This window comes from Stylophora pistillata, chromosome 2 (genome assembly GCF_964205215.1).
Source record: "Stylophora pistillata chromosome 2, jaStyPist1.2, whole genome shotgun sequence".
Taxonomy (NCBI): Eukaryota; Metazoa; Cnidaria; class Anthozoa; order Scleractinia; family Pocilloporidae; genus Stylophora; species Stylophora pistillata.
The window spans coordinates 40,926,856-40,944,173 of record NC_142520.1 but is presented as its reverse complement, the minus strand read 5'-3'; the positions used below and the strand labels follow the sequence as shown (position 1 = coordinate 40,944,173).

The 17,318-nt window shown below is 39.8% G+C and overlaps 1 protein-coding gene and 1 pseudogene across 1 annotated transcript; both read left to right on the top strand.

Annotated features, from left to right (window-relative positions):
- The first annotated feature begins 1,415 nt into the window (after window positions 1-1,415).
- On the top strand, window positions 1,416-4,151 carry LOC111344978 (vesicular inhibitory amino acid transporter-like). The gene has a single exon (XM_088747327.1). It carries the CDS (start codon window positions 1,642-1,644, stop codon window positions 2,833-2,835), a length of 1,194 nt encoding a protein of 397 aa, XP_088603453.1. The 5' UTR covers window positions 1,416-1,641; the 3' UTR covers window positions 2,836-4,151.
- Window positions 4,152-12,038: 7,887 nt separating this feature from the next.
- Window positions 12,039-13,642, top strand: LOC148739518 (uncharacterized; annotated as a pseudogene).
- The last annotated feature ends 3,676 nt before the right edge of the window (window positions 13,643-17,318 follow it).

Here is a 17,318-nt window from a genome sequence, read left to right as displayed (position 1 = left end):
TGATCATTCAAGGACCGCAAGTCGGAAAACTCTGTGCGACGACAAGTTGCAGATCTCTGTCGCAAGATAAATTCTGACATCAGCCCAGTGTATACATATCGAAAGATCAAGGACGAAATCGGAATGAAGGAAGATAGGCCGTCCATTGCATTGTGATCCAACAATGTGTTGTTTATTTTTTGAAGGGTGACCTGTGTGATGCAAGTTGCGTCGGATAAATATTCCAACACTTATAACAACGCATAACACAAGACAAAGGATGGGCGATTATAGACCATCTCATAACCGAGCTTGACGTGGAATTAGATAACATTCTAAGAAAGTACTAGAAAAAACATAATTGTCCTATTTTTGAAATGCTTTTATTAAAAAGCTAAAACCAAAAGCCAACAAACAGTGGGACTCAATCCGTGAGAAGTTATTTCTTGAAACATTGTTTAAGCGTGAAGTTCTTATTTTTTAGTTTTTGTCTTTAGTATTCTGTTATAATCAAATATTTACATTGTTTGTAACTAGCGGTATGTTCAACATATCTTAATGCATGCAACATTCTCATCCGTTTTTAAGACTATTTTATTTCAATACTTTTTTCCCTTTTTTATTAAAACTTGCAAATGACCGCGGAGAGGTGGAAACGTCGTTCCTTTCCTTCACCAAGTTTTCCTTATAACATAACCAAAGCAAAGCGTGCGCTCTGATTGGTCAATTCAGCGTCCACCATTTGCCTATGGGTGTACGCTGCTGACGTGAACAAATGCGAAGACCATTTTTCCGCGCGCGCTTGTTTTTTTTCTGGTCACGTAAGATTTGTTAAATAAAAGGGAACTCTTTTGCTGCAATGTATCAATGTTATGTTATAAAACAAATGGTAAAATACAACAGCGTACACTATTGAGTTATGGATGCACTTGGGAGGTTTGCTAAGTACTCAAGAAGCTAGAGTCATTCTCAGCTACCGCCTCGCGCGACTCTTACGCTTCTTTCGTGCTTAGGAACGTACCTCCCGCGTGCATCCATAACTCAATAGTGTACGCTGTGTTGTTTACCATTTGCTAAATAGTCAATGTTGGAATTCTTGGTACCATGTCATGTAGTGATAAAGCTTTTTTGCGCACCGTTTGTTGATTGACCTAAGAGCTTTCATTAGTTTGTTGCGCTTTTTCAAGGAAGCAAAAGTGATCTTTTTTCTCTCTGACAAAGCTTATTTTTCATTCATTTATGCCAAAAATTCGACAGAATACGTGTTTTCGGGTTTTGTAATGTGAAAAACCCACTTGGATATTTGCTAACCTTATTAAAACACCGTAATATTATAATCGTAACGGTAGCCAATTTACCATTTCAACTTTGTTGATATATTCATATTATTAAAACACCGACGCGCATAAATTAGGAACGGTTGACAAACGATACGTTCATAGCTAACAATATGGGTTCTTTCGCCGGAAAAATATCACCCAAATACGAAATTCTTAAGTCCTTCGATGAGAGCGAAAGAGGGCACAACACTAGTCACTCAGAAAATAAAGGAATCATAATGAATCAGTTTCAACGGGCAGTAGAGGTTCAACGTGGAAAGCTGTTGTGAATATAACTAGTTTTGTTTCCGGAGTAGGAACTCCTGCTTTGCCGTACGCCGTCATGAAAGGAGGTATTGCCACTTTAATCGCTTTTCCGTTATTTGCCATAATTCATTGGTACACAGGCAAGGTCATGATCGAATGCCTGTACGAAGATGAGAACGAAGAAACAACAGGGTCCAAAGAAACCGCAGAGTCCAAAGAATCCGAAACGGATTGCAAAGGTCAGCCAGGAGGAGATATCAAGAAAAGAGTTCGCAGCGTTTACAGCGATCTTGGCAAAGCTCTTTTGCCCCGTTACGGTGGCATCATAGCCGATACTTTCCAAAATTTTGATCTGTCCATCTTGGCAGTATCATATCTTATTTCAAGCGGAACACTCTTGAATCACGCACTCCCTGTGGCAGGATTATCAGAAGCAACGTGGGCCTCGATCATTGCTCTTGTAGTTCTACCCTCTACGTTTCTGAAGGATTTGACATGTCTGGCGTGGCAGAGCTTAATGGGTATAGCCTCCTTGGTGACCATGGCTGGAGTGTTGGTATGGTACACAGTAAGCTACCCCTTAGATGTAAAATTTGAAGACGTGGTTTTCTGGGATACTGAAGGAGTCCTTATCGGCATCAGTTTAGTTATTTATAGCTATTGTCTCTACTCGATATTGATTCCAGTTGAAGAAAGTATGGAGGATCGCTCTAAGTTTGAACCAGCACTGGGGATTTCCCTCGCGTTGGCAGCCATGTTTAAAATATTGTTTTCCCTCTGCGGTTTTCTGTCCTTTTCCCAAAGCACAGATGAAGTGATTGGAAACAATTTTCCACTTGGCGCCCCTCGCACGATTGTCACTGTGGTGTATATCTTGTATGTTATATTCAGTTATGCTCTAATTCTCTATCCAGTCCTTCAATCCTTGGATAATTCTAGACTGAAGGATGCAGTTGCAAGTTTTATTCCTTCTTTTCTCTGGATTGCGACAACACGACTTTTGGCAGCGTTTCTCGCACTTTTGGTAGCAGTGCTAATTCCTCACTTTGCCCTTCTGACTGCGTTCGTGGGGAGTCTCGTTTTGCCATTCCTCGAGTACATGGGACCTTGTTTATTACATCTAAAATTAAAATGGTCAAGGTTGTCGTTTCTTCAAATAGCCTTGGATGGAACAGTTGTGTTGTTAGGATTATTGGCCACCGTACTTGGTGCCTTTTTCTCTGGAAGAGCGTTGATTACTAAGATCAGTAAATATACCGTTAGGTTGTAGCAGGTATACCAAAGGTATACAAACAGGTATACAAACAGTCTGCCTACAAACGTAGTCTAAATTTGTCTGCCACTTCGAAGAAAATGTGGTATTGAGGAGAGGGAAAAACTAATCATTCGGCCTCTGACTAGTTAGGCAAGTAATCTATCGCTAATGCAGAACTTTGAGTCAAACGTGCAATCACGTGAAATAATACAGGGCCGTAGCTAGCATGAGGCAAGACGAGGCAATCGCCTCGTCTTAATTTTGGCCTTTTTTAATTTTTTTTTCTTAAAGATTGACTTTTCTGAAGAAAAATGCCACGGAAAATCCTTAAAAGAGCATTTCTAAACCTATAGATTTCAAAATTTTCTGGGGGCATGCCCCCAGACCCCTCTAGCTGCTCGCGCCTTCAGCGCTCGAAACTTGCCTCGTCTTGTCCTGAAATCTGGCTACAGCCCTGTAATATTTACATTTTCGTGATTTGTCAGAAAATCATCGAGCAAGAAACACTCAAGAACCTCAAGCGGACATCCAAACCTAACGAAATCATCGATGAAAGCTTCTTGTCATGCACGATATCATTTACAATATTAACAGTAGATGTAGATCGAAGTCTGAAACTGGCGTATTCTTTGTAGTGTTTTTACGAATAATTGTAAATGCCAATTCAATTATCGACTCGATTTCTGCCTTTTATCACGAGATTAGTCTAGAGTATTCTTTATCACGAAACCCGCGTATCTCTACTAAAACGGGACCGAAGCTCCGCGTGACGTCGCGCTAGTTTGCTGACGAGATTGACGGGAGATAAAAATAAAAACTGCTAATGTGGGATAAATTGGCCACAATAGTGACGATTTTATTTCACCCGACATCAAGAACATTGACAGAATAAACATCACGCAATCTCTTCAGCAAAGATGGGGTTAAATATCGGCAAAGAGCCAAATACGTATAAAAAGGCAACAAAAGCCTGAAGAGAAGGCCGGAGCATGGGAAGGGGGCAGGAAAATTCTTCTACAGTACCGAAAATCTGTGTTCGAATGTTAACACGATGAAAATGAAGGCGAGAAGGACCAGGAGAGAAACTGACCTTGCCTATACCTTGGTGCTATTTGATCTGACCTCATTTTATTGGCTTAAGAACTGTGATTGACAACGCTCCTTGCACCATGCAAAGGCACACCTAAATCTATATATGACGGGCCTCGAGATAAAATCACATTACGCATTTGTCATAATGTTGGGCTTTTCTGAGTGAACCGCTATGTAATTATCACCACGGTATTAGCCGTCGGGGATACTTTCTGTTTAAATAAATGTTAACACGTAAATGTGGGTGTTCAGCTCAAACTGTGAGCCTGAGTGTTTGAATGCCGTCCCATGAATTGAAACAAAAACACAAATCTATTAAAAATAGAGGTATAACCTCCTGATTCGAAAACCCAGTCGGATGAATGAGAAATTCAATTGCATTTGCCTCTAGCTATAGTGGCTGGAGGTAACTTTGCCTTCTGCTTGTGCTCAAAATATATATAGACTGAGATACAATATAAACATGTTAAAAGGATGCCTGAACACTTCTATAGAAGCCAAGTATCATTTGTTTCTGAATATAGCCTTTAAAGTTAGACAGCTGCAATGAATAAATTACAACTGTAGAACGTTCTACACACAAAAGAATCAATTAGCGCCATATCGGCTTGTTTGGTTTACTGCATTCATGATTTTCCAGCAGTCTCTGTCTTGCAGGAGAAATTTTAAGTTCTTACCACATCGTGAAAAATATATGAAAACACCGCATCGTTGACCGAAAAGCTACCGAGATAACGATATCGCAATATGATTTCTCTGCGGGGTTACACTCAACTGAACAGGTTGCATAATACACCATTACATAATTATTCGTATTCATGGTTCTTTCCTGGTGTACCGGTTCACAAGGGAATTACCATTGTTCTTTCTTTGTTTAGGAGTTATCGGTTAGCTATTGTGTATTGTTTGCTCTTTTGTATTGGCTCTTGTGAACCGGTACACGAGGACAGAACCGTATTCATTGTGGGTAAAGCAAATTTACTGCTGACAGTTAATGTGGTACAAGTTATTTCTTGCACTTACCATGTTTTGTCAGAAATAGTACGTTGATTTGTAACCATTGGGAAAATTTGCAATTTTTTTTTTAGCTTGTTGCGGTTTCCTTTTTGTCTTTATGGTACCGGATAAAGACTCTATGGGTCAACGGGTAGTTTGGAAAATATAGAATGCTGGAATTCGGAACCGGATCCGGGATACTCGGAATACTCGGAATACCCGGAATACCGGGACTATTACAAATTAATAGTCTACCTTAAATAATTATTAACCACACATTGACAGCTATCAAAGCAGCTACCATTTTATCATTTTATCCCGCGAAAAGTTGTTCTATCGCGCGATAAGTTGTTCTATCGCGCGATAAAGTGGTTTATCGCGCGATAAGTTGTTCTATCCGCAAAAAGTTGTTCTATCGCGCGATAAGTTGTTCTATCGCGCGATAAGTTGTTCTATCACGGGATCATGTTGATTGCAAATTTTTTGAATGAATGGACTCAGCAAAACTTATCTCGCGATAAAGCCATGAAAATTAGTAGTCTACGGCGCCTGTCTGGCACCTTCCGCGCGGCCTGGGTCCTAGTGATTCGACCGAGTGGGGTCTAATTAGTTATTCATACCGCGTAGGTGCGCGAGGGTGGTTTTGTAGGGTTTATTCATATAGCGTAGGTGTACGAGGGGTTTAGGGTTAGTGTTTAGGGGTTAGGGTTTAGGGTTTTAGGGTTGTTAGGGGTTTTAGGGTTAGATTTCGCGTAGGTTCGTGATTAGGGTTACATTTTTAAAAAATAACGGTACAAAATAGTACAATGGTAACAAAAGAATCCAAGATGGCGGAGAGATTAACTCCAACACACTGTTTTCGCATACGTAATGTTTATTGTCACACAACACTGGGAAAAGAGAATGGACCCTATATTACGCGTTTGGGTATCGCGGGTTAGTTTCCTAACCAACTAAGGCTGCGAGTAGAAGAAGTATTTATAAGAGTCACAAAAGGTTTTCACACGCATGTGGTACAGGTTATTCAGGACGTATGACTTTTACGTTTAAAAAATGAGTGTCGTTTAAAGCGCAAGTTTGGTAAACAAGAATAAACCTTCAGCCTCTCACAACACGTAACGATGTCCACGCATATTTCTGGGCATATTTTGGACCTTATCATCACTCGATCCACCAGTGACTTAATTTTGGGTCCCATTAACGTTACCTTACCCATCTCGGATCATTTTTTTGTTGAGTGTTTTATTCGCTTCCCAAGTTCATCAATCTCTACCAAATCTGTGTCATATCGCAGGTTAAAGAACATCGACATTGATGCATTTAAATCGGACATCACCTCGTCTGTACTTTGCAGTGACACACACTGGAGCAACCTTGGCGATTTATCCAAGCAGTACTCCTCGACTTTAACAGAAATCCTGGATAAACATGCTCCCATAAAGACAAAAACTCTTGTTACTCGTGCAAAGATCCCTTGGTTTAACGCTGATGTTCTCCAGTTTAAACGTAATCGTCGCAAGGCTGAGCGGAAAGCTCTTAAAAGTGGTCTTTCTTCAGATTGGCTTGCTTATCGTAAAATCTGTAATAGATATTCTGCTCTTCTCAAGTCTACTCGAGTTTCTTATTACTCAGATTTAATTGGTCAGTGCGCTGGTGACTCCCGGAAGTTGTTCAAATTGGTTTCATTCCTTTGTAAGGGCCCTAATGTTAATGATCTACCACCTCATGATGACCCAGCTCTACTTGCGAATAAATTTGGGGAATTCTTCGTTAAAAAAATTGAACTCATCAAAGATTCCATCAGTGATATTGGAGTAAATCCTCCTTATTCTGATACTGCTGCTCCAGCTGCAGAACTTGACAGTTTTTCGCCGTTATCAGTGGAAGATGTTTGCAATATAATCAGTACATCGTCTAATGCCTCATGCTCCCTGGATCCAATCCCTACATGGCTTGTGAAGTCTTGTCTTGACGTCCTTGCGCCCTCCATTACTCGCATGGTAAATTTGTCTATTCGCCACGCCTATGTTCCCGATGATTGGAAAACTGCAATCGTGAAACCTCTATTAAAGAAACCGGGTCTAGAGTTAACTTATAAAAACTTCCGTCCGGTAAGCAATCTAACATTCATCTCCAAGATCGTCGAAAAGGCGGTTCTTTCTCAATTGTTTAAGCACTGTGAATACAATGCTCCTCTGCCGAAGTTACAATCAGGGTTTCGAAGATTTCACTCTACCGAAACTGCCCTGCTTAAGGTTCAAAGTGATATTCTTATGTCAATGGACCATCAGGAAATTACGCTTCTTGTGCTACTGGATCTAAGCGCTGCTTTTGATACAATCGATCATCAGATTCTCCTTAATGTTCTTGAAAGCGATTTTGGAATCATTGGCTCTGCCCATAAATGGTTTGCGTCTTATCTGTCTGGCCGAAAACAACGTGTTCTCATAAACGATCGAACATCAGATGATTTTCATTTGAACTGCGGTGTCCCACAAGGCAGCTGTATGGGTCCTATTTTATTCATATTATACATATCTCGACTATATCACGTGATCGCTAACCATCTCCCCTCTGCTCACGGATATGCCGATGATACACAACTTTATCTGTCGTTTAGACCCAATGACATATCTTCGCAAGACCACGCCATAGCTGCTCTTGAAGCCTGCATTTCGGATGTCCGCTCATGGTTGATTTATAACCGCCTGTTAATTAACGATTCTAAAACCGAATTCTTAGTTGTTGGTTCCCGCCATCAATTATCAAAAATCGCAATTGATTCCATCACAGTCGGTAATTCTACCATTCAGCCTCTCAACTGTGTTCGAAACCTGGGTTCCTGGTTTGACTCCAATATGTCCATGTCCATTCACATTGGTAAGATCTGCAGCAAAGCTTTTCATGGATTGTATAAAATTCGCCAAATTAGGAAATTCCTCAGTCCTGAGTCCACGAAGACTCTTGTTCACGCATTTGTGACTTCGCATTTAGACTATTGCAACTCCCTTTTATTTGGCGTACCCAAGTACCAGACAGAGCGTCTTCAGAAGGTGCTCAACGCCGCTGCTCGACTAATTTTTAGGATTCCCAAGTTTCACCACATCTCGTCCGCCTTATATAATCTTCACTGGCTTCCTGTGGCTTATCGCGTCCATTTTAAGTTGTTACTTTTAATTTATAAAGCTTTAAATAACCAAGGCCCACTATACATAAAAGAATATCTGCAGCTACACAGTGTCAAGGGTCATCAGCTACGTTCCTGCGATCAGGGTCTCCTTATGGTCCCAAGAACTAACTTTAAGACCTTTGGTGATCGTGCCTTTGCCCGTTCTGGACCTTTTCTGTGGAACGAACTGCCGCTTGAAATTCGAAACAGTCCAAATGTAACGATTTTTAAGTCAAAGCTTAAGACACATCTATTCAAGCTGGCTTACAGTTTGTTTTGATATTTTGTCGTTTATCATTTTAATATTTGTAGTTAATATGTTGTAAAGCGCTTTAGAATATTTTATAATTTTAGCGCTCTAGAAATGTAAAGTATTATTATTATTATTAAGACGCAAGATTTTTGCATATCTCACAAAAGACCGTTATTTGTCACACAACACGTTGTCATACAAGGTCTTTAGAGCGAAGAACTTGAGAATAAGTGACATAGACCAAAAATGAAGGCATCAGTTGACAGTATAACCGATTAAATGTATTTTTTCTCCCACTTCTTGGTCGTAGGTTTCAATTTCCTTGATGTAGGTAGTCACTTGGTTGCGCATGACGCCGAGATTATGTGTAGCGGTTTTTTTCTTTAACTACGGCTAATAATTAATCTAATATGGCTCCTTCCCATTGAGGGTTTTCTTTCATGTCTTTGCCCAGGTGTGTTAAAAAAGAGTTCTTTAGACGACGACAAAAAAAACGGTTATCGCACCAAATTAGTGACGTGAGAAAGTCAGGAGGGGGAGGAATCTTACGAGCATTATAACGCACTGCTCAATCTGTAAGAGATGTACGATCGTAAGACACAGGGATTGACAAGCTGTCAAAGTGTTCGGGTAGACCTTGTCGCTATAAACTCTTGGTCAGTATTATAATGTCTGACTTCTACGATTTCTCATGTGCTTGCGGTCAATGCGAATGGTGTGTACTAAACGAAGAAGAAGAAATAGAGAGAGAAGCGATTTGGCAGGACAATTTAAAAAGAATAAGAGCACTGTAGAAACCAAAGTGGATAGACGAAATATGAGTGTTTCTTATGAATGATACACAGTGTCACGCATCTACCCATACCGGTTCTGGGAAAATAGAGTATCCACACTTGAAAATTAGAATGAAATGTATGAGAGATGTAGGAAGGAAACACAAATTAAAGGCGTTGAATAAATCCTGGTTTAGGGTTAAATTGCGTAGGTTATAGGAGCGTGTTTTTTTCGTAATTTGAAAAAATAAAGTTCATCTAAGATGGTGTAAAACAATAAAAATAATGAAACCTGAGATGGTGTTTAATCCTCCCTTAGGAAAAATGATTTCAAGATAAAATGAATATTCAAAAAACGTTCATTTAAAACAAAGGAAAAAAATTGACGTGACCAGGATTCGAACCTCGTCACTCACACGACCACACCCCTAACTCTCACCCTAAGCCCAATTCCCTAACCCACTTATTTCTATTTTAAAATCAAAATAAAATCCCTAACAGTCAAACATCAGAGTGAGACAAACAATGGAAACAATAAAACGCAAGATGGCGACTCATACTTCCAATGGTAAAAGTGATTTCAAAATGTCATTAGCATTCGTATCGTGTAAAAAAAATTCGACAATAAAAGAGGTTTGTTTTCGCCTAAACCTTATGATGGGATATGAATAATTCATCCTACTCCAATGTAATGAAAATAGTCCGGATGGTGATCACTCAGTTCATGAGTATTCAAAATTCTCTGAAAATGAACAATGATCCGTTCGAGGTATGAACATGCGATAGCTTTTTCTCAATAAAAATTTTGACTTTAGTTAAAAATAAACTGTAACGCGTGAGTGTGACGAAAGTGTTTTAAATTCTATACAAAATTCTGCAGGTGAAGAAAAAAACAACGGATACATCGACGCAATTCAATGACAATGATTCGAAGAGAAATAATTAAATCTCCCGTTTAAAAAAAATTATCAGAAAGAAATCGAACGAAAAGGGTTTTCAAAAACGCAGCACCATGCTCATGAACATTCCCATTTCTCGGGAGAAATGTACCATAGAGCAGACAAACCGGGGGAAAATACGACATGCCAGCAGGCGTTGTAACCTAGGTAGTCTCATTATTATCTGTCCATCAAATTTTAATCAAGTAATAGCATCCTCACATTTTTTCGGATCAAAGTCAATGACCTGTCTGTCCAAATTGTTTCCGAGTTATGACTTGTGTCAATCAATGATAGACCAATGGAAATCTAGTAATGGGTGTATAAGAGTGGCTATGAGTCGGAATGATATGATCATACATGGGATCAAAGTGATGATTAAGAAAGTTCGATTTCATCCAATCAGACAAGTGGTGTATCTCACTAAAATTCATCCCTACATAGAAGTCGAAGAGAAGATAAATACAATCAAACCGTTCCTGGATACTCCGTTTAAACACAAAATAAAAGCGGTAAAAGAGAGGCAACATAGCAAGTACCTATATACAAGCACGTTTTACACAAAACCTTGACATCTATATGTGATAAAGCGATTGGAAGAATTACAAGGAGCATAATCCAAAGACTTATTTAGCTCATATGATATGGACTTGCTTTACATGGGACGAAATATGACTAAAACGTGGAAACATTGCCACGGCCGCTTCGCGACTGCATTCCGGACGCACGCGCAGGAGCAGGAAAGAGGAAGAGAAGGAAGAGTGTACGTACATAGAGTGATCTAGTATCACTGTAATAAACGGTTTTAAACTGTCACATTTGTTAGTGGTAATGTCTTATCGCGAGTGTATATGAGTCCCAAGAACTGAGTAAAGTTGAGGAATAAAATTACTAGAACGAGTGAGTAAATGTGAAGAATAAATTATATTGCTTGAAGAAAGGGGAGGAGGAATAAGGAGGAGGAGGAAAGAGGAGGAGGAATAAGGAGGAGGAGGAATGAGGAGGAGGAATAAGGAGGAGGAATGAGGAGGAGGAGGAGTGAGGAGGAGGAATGAGGAGGAGGAATAAGGAGGAGGAATAAGGAGGAGGAATGAGGAGGAGGAAGGAGGGAAAGGAGGAGGAGGATTAAAAAGGAGGAAAGAGGAGGAGGAAGGAGGGGGAGGAGGAGGAGGAGGAGGAAAGAGGAGGAAAGAGGAGGGGGAAAGAGGAGGAGGAAAGAAGAGGATGAGGAAAGAGGAGGAGGAAAGAGGAGGAGGAAAGAGAAGGAGGAGGAAGAAGAATAGAAAATATGCGATCCCACATGAACGAGATGGACAGTTCCGTTTCGTATATAAGAAAAATAAACATTTTGTGCTATATCGGCGCGCACTTTGAATTATTATAATTAATATTTCAAAGTGCGCGTTCTTTTAAAGTTTGTTAGACATAACGGAGAAGGATGTAGACAATATAATAAAACTCTAAGTGTCTACCTCCACACTCAGTTCTTACCTGCTCACGCAGAGTGCGGACGATGGCGATTACTCAGGATCTTTCCGCGGTTCATAAAGTCTTATCGAAAAAAAATGCATGCTGTGCATACTCGCGTAAAGTATCAGGAAAATGTGTTGAAGGAATATAAAAAAACACGCTGAGAATGGAACGTTCCCCAAAAGATTGAAATCATTTAAACGTTACCCTAAGATGCAAAGTCCTGAAACTCAGAAAGGTGTCAATGAAGCATACCATCAAGTAAAATGTACGGTCTTAGATCAAGCAATGAAAGGTCACATACAGAGATGGGTAAACGAAAAGCACAATGTTGTCACGGTCGTTGACATGAAGGAGGCATTGGAATCTTATGGTGGTGTCCTGGATGCAGAATAACAGTTGCAGAAGTAGATGTAGCAAAGGCAGCGAGGCCGGAAGAATGGAAAGGGATTAGCGCTCTGTTCAACTTTGAGTTTCTTTCCTCTGGAATTAAGGCTTGGAAAGCCTACGGTGTTGGTGAAGGTCAGATGTTTCCATACAATTAAGTAGGTCGATCGCTGCAGGGTCCAACAGGTCTTCATATCATTTGCCTCTTACGTCTCGCCCCTTACTGTCAAAGCCAGGGCTGCTGATGGTAAAGGCAAAACATACTAATTTGCAAGACCTTTTTATGTGTCAAGAAGAAGGTTGTGTGGCCACCTTTCGAACCCAGAAGGATCTTCAAGGCCACATGGATACTAGGCGACATGTGAGGGTGACGGAGCGTGAGACTGTTTACGATTCAGCGCGAAAAGAATGGGCAAAAAAGATCACGGGAATACAGTCAACGCACGTTGGACAAACGGGGCACGCACGAGCAGGTAGCCATTCGATGTCAACACGAGAAGCACCGCAACAGGGTTGGGCTCTAAAACGGCAACGAAAGGGCCAGAGAGCAACCGAAAATGTGAAGAAGTTTCTGGTGGAAAAGTTTAATAGAGGGGTGACAAAAGGTAAGATATACTTCAAAGATCAAGTAGTGATCTTAACCGTTGATAAAAAGATTCGTCCTACTTCCTGAATTCAGCATGACGAAGAACACTAACCTTTGCTATACCTATCAGAGTGGTGGCTATAGGTGGTTTCCAGGCAATCACCAGACAGAGATAACAATGATGAAACGAGCAAATGCTGGTGGGTGAACAAAACGAGTTTATGAGAGATCTATTGTTCTCCGCCTACCAGCATGGCGGCGATGACGTAAGGAAAGAACCACCTATCGATTGAAACCTCTCTGAATTTAGATCTTGTAAACGCACAGACGTCAAGAATTCCATCTCTTGACCTCTTTTCACAAGTATATTCCTAAGTGCATGTAGAGGTTAGTTTCTCCTTTGTTTTCACCTGTAGTGGACGTGAGTTTGTAATTCATGTCATCTAATGTTTCACTGGATTGTTTGTTTGATGTTCATGTCAGAAAATCAGTACAATAGCCCAATTTTGACATTTTAAAATTAAGCCGAAAAAAACTGACTTTAGCACGAGGCTCCGGGGGATAAACTCCACAAACGCTGTTGTTATTCCCCAGAGCCTCGAGCTGATGTCTACTATCTAAGGCTGAATTTTATTATATCGAAATTTGTCTATTGATCTCAATTGTTCAGAACAATCTACGCAGACGTGGAACTATAAAATTACTTTTTTAAAATCTTTAAATTAAACATTTAAGAAACTTAAAACTTTTTCAGTAGGGTATCAAATGTGATTCAGTTACTTGAGTATGTTACCAATAGGAAACAAAGAAGATCCAGCTACGGTGGCAAGGGAAATAAGAGTTGATAGGGACGAGAGTGGTAAGCTTTGTTTTGCTCCAGAAGAATGGCGAACAACCAAGCAAATTGCCAGTTATTTCTCACGACTTGCAGCAACGCAACGTCAGCAAAAAGCACCGGAGAACCACTTGTTGAGCAAGATGAAGTCATCAGTGAGGAAGACCTTCAGGCGTGGGAAACAGAAAGACAGCTGCAAGAACTGCAGACAGCGGTGAACGAAGAGGTCAACTTGAAGCATCCAATTGAATACAATGGCCATGACATCTGTGGCCTTACAAAGCGTGGCATGCTAAAATCAAAATCTAAGGTTGCACAGCTAAAAGAAATTTGCGCTCTCATTGGAATAGAAATCGAGGGGCCTGCTGGTCGAAAGGACTCTTATCTGAAGCCAGTCGAAGATTTGGTACAAACTTGTAGCTGTTTTAAGGAATGACCTAAGGTTTCGGTTAAGAAACAGGATGCTTACTTAGCACGAGCAAGAGAAAACAACTCAAATCAAAAATCGGGGATAATACAAACAAAACTAATTTTCAGTTTAATTTGTTGAGTAAGCTTTCATTAGCAGCATATATAACAAAAGCGTGCGTAATCCTAAGAGACCTCTGTTGTACATGACAAGCCGGGATCAAGTTCATCGCTTTTGAAAAAGCAAATGAAATATTCAGTGAGGGCTCCTACTTAAATATTTCGTTTCACGACATGTGTTCATTGACAGACCAACGGAACTGGGAAAGTTCAAATAAGTAAACAAAAGACTAGGAGCCCCCTCAAAAAGAAAAGGCAGTTATCTGTAGGATAAAGGAAATTCGAAACCGAAGAGGATCTGCACAGGAAAGTATCTTTTCTAAATATCAAGCGCACATTTTCCATTAGTTATCTTTAGTTTTATTCAGTTCATTTTATGGGTAGAACAAGACCATGACACTGAATGGATCATACTTATTTGATTGCTTTGCGGTAAAGGTAGAGATCTTATTTAGGCTTTCCTAAATGATGCAGAGGAAAGCGTGTCGAGTAGAGGGATTAACCGAGGAAGAGGTAATTGAGTCAGTAATAACTATACTGTACAGAGATTTGTTTTACAAGTGTCATGTAGTATAACTGTCAAACAACGGTACTTCTTTCGAAGCTACTAAACGGAACTTCCTTATAGGCATTGCTGTTTTTGTTATTAAATCAACAATTTCAGTTATTCATGCTTTAGCGTGCTGCATCGACTTATGAAGAATTCGGGAGTTGGATAGCTCAGGTGAAAGAAGTGTAAGAGTTATCGAGGCGAGACCTCGGATTTCTTGACGGTGGAAGTGTGCATCAGAAGCTGCGCGCTCGAAAAAAAAACATCAGATGAGTAAATATTTGTTCACGCTATTGTGCAGTCCTGTTGGCTCTATTTTAAGCGTTATTCGTTTATGTCATTATTTGTTCAGATTTTGAGCTGTTTATCGCGACAAACAGACGTTTCTGGCAACAATGCGAAGGCCATAGGACTCTCCCTACCTGAAGAAAACATGAGTAGGTCCCAGTTCCTCGCGAGTAAACCAACTCAAGAGGGCGTCGTTCTTTTTAAATGTAGTTCGTATTTCTTTTTAAATTTTTGTACAGTTAAATTTGCCAAAGAGGAGTTCTGAACTTCTTGGGACTACTTTAGTCAACTATATATTTATAACTGTGGAGAAATCCAATGAAGAATCCAAGAACGGCTTAAACAGCACTTTGCTCGCGTCGTGACGTGCTTTAATTATATGACATCGAGTGGTAGGAGAAATGGAGGTGATGTAGCATCTTGCTGTTTGAATGGCCCAAAAAGACTATTGCTGTTTGTGATAGAGGGAAGGTAAGAGTGTTTGGTTTTGGAATCCGATTTTTGATGAAGTCTTAGTTGTGTGTTCTACGGGAAGTCGAAAATGGCTAATTTCTTGCTCATCAGCAGATACGAACTATTGGTATTTCAAAACTAAGTGGTGTAAACTGACTTGTGCTTATTTCAGACATTTCTGGCTTTTAACACAAAGTTCTGTGTCCATTCATATCAGGTTCAAAACACGAACTTCATCCGCTAAATTTGAAAGTTTTTGCTGGCCGTCGAATTTGGGTCAAATTCACCCGAAAAACTAGCACCTGAGGGGTTGATGGGGAGTGGATCTCGTATCTCCTATACCAGAACACTTGCCGAGCAAACTTTAGTATATTTATCCGTAAGTCCACCTAACCTATCTATAATGTTAGTATGGAATAATTTGGCTGACCCCGATCTTTCAGCTTTTTCAGATTTTGTCCGCTTTTCTCAGACATTGCCTCTTAAATGTATTAATGTAGTTGTAATTTGTCCAGAATTTTGAATCTCTTGCTTTGTAAATCTTTTTATTTCATATTTTATAATATACGTATTAAACACTACCCGCCTCGACTAGCCTTTGCTAACTGCGGGCAGTGCATATTTTTTGTAATATTGTAATATCATTAAACTATATATCATATATCATTACTATATATCCTATATCATTACAAATTATATAGCGGAGTGAACCACAAACTTGATTTATGCGGTATTAGCCGTCGGTGATACATTCTGTTTAAATAAATTTTAACACGCAAATGTGGGCGTTCGGTTAAAACTGTGAGCCTGAGTGTTTTAATGCCGTTCCATGAATTGACAACTAAAACGCAGATCTATTAAAAATAGAAGTATAATTCACACCCCTCAGACTAACCTCGTGCAACCTCGTGATACGAAAACCCAGTGGGATGAATGGGAAATTGATTTGATGAAAATGAATTGCATTTACCTCTAGCCATGGGGGCTGGAGGTAACTTTGCCTTCTGCTTGTGCTCAAAATATATATACTGAGGTACAATATAGACATGTTAAAAGGATGCCTGAACACTTCTACAGAGGCCGAGTATCACTTGTTCAGTTCTTGATATAGTCAAAGTTAGAGAGCTGCGATGAATAAATTACAACTGTAGAACCCTCAATTAGCGCCATAGCGGCTTGTTTGGTTTACTGCATTCATGATTTTCCAGCAGTCTCTGTCTTGCAGGAGAAATGTTTAAGTTCTTTCCACATCGTGAAAAATATATGAAAACACTGCATCATTGACAGAAGAGCTAACGAGATAACGATATCGAGATATAATTTCTTTTCTGGGGTTACACTCAACTGAACAGGCTGCATAACTCAACATTACATATTTGTATCCATTGGGGGTAAAGCAAATTTACTGATGACAGTTAATGTCGCACAGGTTATTTCTTGCACATACCATGTTTTGTTAGAAATACGTTGATCAGAAGCCTTTAAGAAAATTTGCCAGTTTTTTTTTCAGCTTGTTGCGGTTTCCTTTTTGTCTTAATGGTTCAGATAAAGACTATAGGGGTCAACGATTTACTGATCAAGAACCCCCAACTGCGTGTTAATTTGAAAATAATAAGAAAGGAGACCGCAGGATTTGAGATCACTGTTATGGATAATAAGGATTTGACTAACCAAAATAAATCATAAAAAGCCGAACATCAGCGCAGCACCGCAAATCCCAAAGTTTTCTATCTATTTGATTCGTGATACTCAATGATTTAACAAATCGACATTCGCTTAGCGTGGTTTGTACTTATATCGACAACGATATTCTTCATGGCAGTGATCTAAGATGTTGTTGACTGACGAGGCGTAGCCAAGTGGGACCGCCACAAAAACTAGTTCGATTCAATACTTTTTGGAATCACTGATTTAGCCATTAATGGAAAAAGAACCCCCACCATTTTGAATTACTTTACTCGGTTTACCCAATCGATTAATTAGTGGAAATTGTTAAAGGTCTCCATTCTATGTCCCGACGTGCCTTTGGGGAGGACCGGTTGTGCGATAGAGGCAAGTTAACCGCCAAAATTTTTAGATCTCTAAATAAACTGCACGGCACAGCATGGTGTGATGAATTTCTAGATCTCTAAATAAACTGCACGGCACAGCATGGTGTGATGAATTTTGAGAAGCTGAGG

What these genes read in the sequence shown, in the direction of transcription:
- LOC111344978 (XM_088747327.1), top strand. Translation starts at nt 1,642, where the DNA reads ATGAAAGGAGGTATTGCCACTTTAATCGCTTTTCCGTTATTTGCCATA.